Source organism: Miscanthus floridulus, chromosome 15, assembly GCF_019320115.1.
Source record: "Miscanthus floridulus cultivar M001 chromosome 15, ASM1932011v1, whole genome shotgun sequence".
Classification (NCBI taxonomy): domain Eukaryota; kingdom Viridiplantae; phylum Streptophyta; class Magnoliopsida; order Poales; family Poaceae; genus Miscanthus; species Miscanthus floridulus.
In genome coordinates, this window is record NC_089594.1 from 76,161,657 (window position 1) to 76,166,487 (window position 4,831).

At 52.6% G+C, this 4,831-nt stretch overlaps 1 protein-coding gene across 1 annotated transcript; it reads left to right on the forward strand.

Annotated features, from left to right (window-relative positions):
- The first annotated feature begins 1,821 nt into the window (after window positions 1-1,821).
- On the forward strand, window positions 1,822-3,338 carry LOC136508425 (auxin-responsive protein IAA31-like). The gene is made up of 3 exons (XM_066503092.1): window positions 1,822-2,277; window positions 2,387-2,725; window positions 2,824-3,338. Exons 1-3 carry the CDS (start codon window positions 2,009-2,011, stop codon window positions 2,903-2,905), a joined length of 690 nt encoding a protein of 229 aa, XP_066359189.1. The 5' UTR covers window positions 1,822-2,008; the 3' UTR covers window positions 2,906-3,338.
- The last annotated feature ends 1,493 nt before the right edge of the window (window positions 3,339-4,831 follow it).

The following is a 4,831-nucleotide window of genomic DNA, read 5'->3' on the forward strand; positions in this document are numbered from 1 at the left end:
GTGTACATACATATCAAAACTCGTCTGAACATTTAATTTGAAATGAATTTCAAAACTGCCAAAATGTAACAAGATAAGCTTGTTATGTCAAGTCCAAAACAAGGATGGACGGTAAAGTAATCCGATCCAAAGGCAGTGTCTGGACCACCGCGCCGTATGATATCCTATCACTAAATAAAAACATACTAGTTTACCTGATGATAGGGGACCATGCATGTCAGTAGCTCCCACCACAAAAAGAAAAGAGAGGAGCTTTATTTGGTGGTTAGCTAAAGGAACAGCACTAACAGTGCAAAATTAACAATCCTTTCCCGATCCATGCGGTATCCAAAGAAACATAAAAAATCAGAAAAAAAGCATTGTTAACCGCTTAACGATGCTTTCGCGGGGCGGGTTTTGGGCTAATTAAACAAGCCCCCCCCCCCCCCCCCCCCCACTAGGGCTACTGCCCTAGGTGGCCCCACTAGCCAACCAAAAGAAGCAAGGCTCGAGAAAGGAGGAACAAGGCGTAGTGGAGAGAGAAAGACGAAGATGCATGATGGCCATGAGAGAGAGAGAGTATAGGAGAAATGCAATATTGGACAAACTAAGTGATATATACTCCAATTAAAGCATGCATGTTACATTGTTCCCTGCATATCTTATTGGGCAAATGGGAGGAGAGGGAGGGAGGGTAAGGTAGCTAGGGAAGGAGTATTGTATTGTATGTGCAAATTAGAAGATGCTCCCCGAGATCTCTAATGATAGCATGTATCCTAATCATGGCAGCGCCACATCTTGTTTAATCCGATTTGGTTTCTTGGCGCCCTGCCTGCTTATTCATTGTTAACATCCATAGCATCCGTCTAGTACATGGATCCGGGTGCCAGCCCGCTACTCAACCGACGCCCGGCAGCAACCGGGTTTTGGGGTTCGCCGTCCTTCATTTAGAAACAGTAGTAAAATCCATATCCACATAGTGAGCAAACAACCTCTTGACCTAAAGACCTAAGCACTCTCTTGTCACAAAAAGAATATCGCTAGTGTAGGTCAAATGTTTCTAAGTTTAACTTGGTTTATAAAATATATTCAATGATTAATATAATAATATATATATTAATGTTAAAGTTAAAAATATTTGACTTATTGGGAAGTGACAAGGGGACAACTAAGAGCAAGTATAATAGAAGGCTGTTAACAGACTGTATGTTGAGATGGAGAGAAAAAGGAGGAGGCAGGAATCAAGAAACTCTATGAGAGAAAGAGATGAGCTATAAATAAATCAACTATTATATGAATTGATTAATAAGTGGGCTGTAAGGATCATACAGCCAGCTGAAGGCGGTAGTATTAGCCTTGCTGCTCTTCAGCGTCCTGCTGCATGGCATCCGCCAGCTAGGACCAGTAGTGTTAGCCTTGCTTATTGGATCGGAGTCGGATCCTGCAGTGCGTGTAGAAGCAGCCCACAACCCGCCCGGCAGTACATGCATGCGATGCGATGGCCCGCCTAACCCGTGACCCGACGAATAACCCCGTGGGGCCCGCGACGGCCACTGGCGGAGTCTGGGGGCGGGCCGGGCTGTCCCGGGTCGGCCTGGCAGGCCGCCCACGGCTGCACCCTGCCCCGCAACCACCCAAAAAAAAACAAACTGTTTGCTTGTACGCGCACCGCAAACGCACGCACGCACGCCCATAGCTCTCTGGCCTCTGGCACGTACGTGCGCGTGCCGCCCCTGCCCTCTGCGTCCTGCTCCGCCCGTGTGTGTGGCGGGGCCTCCGCCTCGCACGCCCACACGCCCTTCCGACCTCACCTCCTCTCCTCACCTCTATAAAACATCACGCCGGGTCGCCGGCCACACCCACCACACGCACAGCCAGCTAGCAACGACGACGAAGACAGAGCACAGCACAGCGCAGCGCAGCTCGTCGGATTGAATTCGTTCTTGAGCCAAGTTGCGACCGCCGCCGCCGTTGCCCACGCGCGCCGGCCGCGCCGGAGAAGCTATACCTAGCTAGCTAAGAAGAAGCAATGGAGGTCGCCGCAGCAGCGAGCTACGGCTTGAAGGCCGCCGCCGACGTTGACAACCTCAGGGCGACGGAGCTCAGGCTCGGCCTGCCAGGCACGGAGGAGGAGGAGGAGGAGCCCCAGCAGAAGGCGGCGCTGCCGCTGCTGCCGCCGGCCGCGACGCCGCCGCCGTCCACGCCGAGGGGCAAGAAGCGCGACGTCGTCGGCAGCGGGCCCGACGACGCGCCCAAGAAGCGCGACAGCAACGCTGATGCCGCGCCGCCGGCCGCCAAGTGAGTAGCGAATCGATCGGTCGGTTCACGGTCACCACGCACGCACGTCACACGCAGACCAACTCTGCAGCAAGCAACAGCTCATGCAGTCATGCATCCATCCTTGCAGGGCTCAGGTGGTGGGATGGCCGCCGGTGAGGTCGTACAGGAAGAGCTGCTTCCAGCAGCAGGCGGCGGTCAAGAGCAAACCTGCGGCGGCGCCGGCGGAGGAGGCCCCGGCCGCGGCTGCCGGGCTGTTCGTGAAGGTGAGCATGGACGGTGCCCCCTACCTCAGGAAGGTGGACCTCAAGATGTACAAGGGCTACCGCGAGCTCCGGGAGGCGCTGGAGGCCATGTTCCTCTGCTTCTCCGGTGGCGCCGACGCGCCCGCCGTCAACCCCTCCGACTTCGCCGTCACCTACGAGGACAAGGACGGCGACCTCATGCTCGTCGGCGACGTGCCCTTCGAGTAAGCATAGCTCTTGCCTGCCAAACATCTATATGATTGGATTCAGAGATATGTTTGGATGGTGTCTGATTCTGCTTGGTTCTTGTGTTTCTCTGCAGCATGTTCATCAGCACCTGCAAGAGGCTGAGGATCATGAAGGGATCTGAAGCGAGAGGGCTCGGGTCGGTGAAGAACAACTGAGACTATCGCAGCAGAGATGCACGGCTTGTGCATGCGTGAGCAGATTCTTTTGTTTTTTTGGGGTTTCTTGTCCAAGGCGTGCATTGAGTATGGGCATGTGTTGAGTATGTCGTACCATCTCTCCTTGTCTGCCAACAATGGAGCAGCAGACCAAAGACATGGAGAGGAGAAGATGAAGCTGCCTGGGGTGAGGGAGAGACAGAGCTTTGTGCATCGAAGTGCATGCATGCATGCGTGGAATGATGTGTGGTCACTTTGTGGTTTTTCTTCTTTTTCTTTTGTGCTACTGCTTGTAGGTGTTATTAGCAACACACACAAAAGGGGTGGAGAGTCGAGTTGAATCTCCATGTGTGTTTGTACAAAGCCAAAGATCACTCTTCTTTCTTGTCTTACTTAAGTTATATCTATCCATCAATCAGTGCTTGATTGCTTCTGTAAGTGCTGCAAGGGGGAAAATTGGGCCTTTAAAAGAGCACTTGTGAACTGAAGATGGTGAAAATGTAGCACAAGCACTTGTTCAGTCGAGTGTATGGCCACCATTTTCAAGATCCAGCTAAAGCTTTGCTTCGCCATTCCACTTGGCACCTGTGTCATGTAGCAGCCAGGCAAAGCTACCAAGTTGGCCGGCCGGACACGGCCAGAACCAGAAGGCAGAGCTGGTTAAGGCTCAACAGAAACCAATGCTCTGGTCTGGGTCTGGGTCTCTGGCGACTGGCCAGGGCAGAGATAGAGCTGAATCTGGGTGGTGCGCCGTGCTGGTGCTTGCACACTTGCAGAGCGCCCATCCATTCAGATTTCAGATTTCGCAGTGGTAAGGTAACGTGCGGCTGTTCCTGGCCGCGCCGACAGGGGACATGTGGCGCACATGGTTTCAGACTTTCAGTCAAGACTGGCTGGACGACGAGACGAGAGGGCATCCGAGGCTCACACCCCGGCTCCACGCCGTGCCTGGCCACCGGAACCGGAGAGCATAGAGCCTGGAGCTCCAGGTAGCAGCTAGGGACCAGGCCCCAGCATGTGGTTGCGAGGAGGAGGAGGCGGCGGCGGCGGCGACAGCAGCAGCCACCAGCAGCATCGGCGGCGAAACCAATGGAGAGATTTCATCGCAGTGCAGGTGCAGCAGGGCCCCTGTCTGCTCTGCAGATTTTCCATTTCCCTTGCGGTGCATGCACTGCATTTCGATGCACTGGATGATTGGTCTGGTCAGTCTCGTGTTAGGTCCAACCAGAGCTGGGTCTGTCATCAACTCATCCGTGTGTGTGCATTCATTGTGCTTGTGCTTGCTCAAGGGTTAGTGCGTGTGAGCGCGCAAGAACACAGAACAGGCTGGTGGTGGATGCGAGAGGCTTTTCGCTGTCTGTCGCTGCTGCCTGTATCCGTCAGTCATCCGTCGTGTGTGGTGTGTGCCTGCACTGCCTGTGAGGCTGTGACGACGAATAGAGATTCGTCGGATTTGTGTTGGGTTGGCCGATTGGGCGACTTGCTGACTTTGGGCATCGGCTGATTCTGATCTGATCTGATGAGCCTGAACTGACCATGCAACTCCTGCATGCCGAAGACAAACAAGATTCACATCTGCAACCATCTTGAAAACAGCGTTGCACGCAACACCCAACATCATTTCGTCTAATGTTTGGTATGTTTCGTTTCATTATATGTACACCTGTTCAGCTTTCCTTACAATGTAGTAGCATAAACTCAAAGAGCATACTGCAGCAAGGCACTAGGAACCTGATGCTAGCTACCGATGCTTACGATGGAACTGCATATTATAACAATTAAAAAGCACGAGTAAATTTGAGGGTTATAAAAAAAGGGTGTTTGTTGGGCGTAACAGAAAGCTTTTATATTCATTTTTTGGGAATTTCATAGCGGAGATTATGGCAACTTTTTTTGTTGTTGTGTTAGTTAATTAGGGGAGAATGT

What these genes read in the sequence shown, in the direction of transcription:
- LOC136508425 (XM_066503092.1), top strand. Translation starts at nt 2,009, where the DNA reads ATGGAGGTCGCCGCAGCAGCGAGCTACGGCTTGAAGGCCGCCGCCGAC. An exon ending in GCCGCGCCGCCGGCCGCCAA is followed by an intron (nt 2,278 to 2,386) that starts GTGAGTAGCGAA and finishes CCATCCTTGCAG; the next exon opens with GGCTCAGGTGGTGGGATGGC. An exon ending in GTCGGCGACGTGCCCTTCGA is followed by an intron (nt 2,726 to 2,823) that starts GTAAGCATAGCT and finishes GTTTCTCTGCAG; the next exon opens with CATGTTCATCAGCACCTGCA.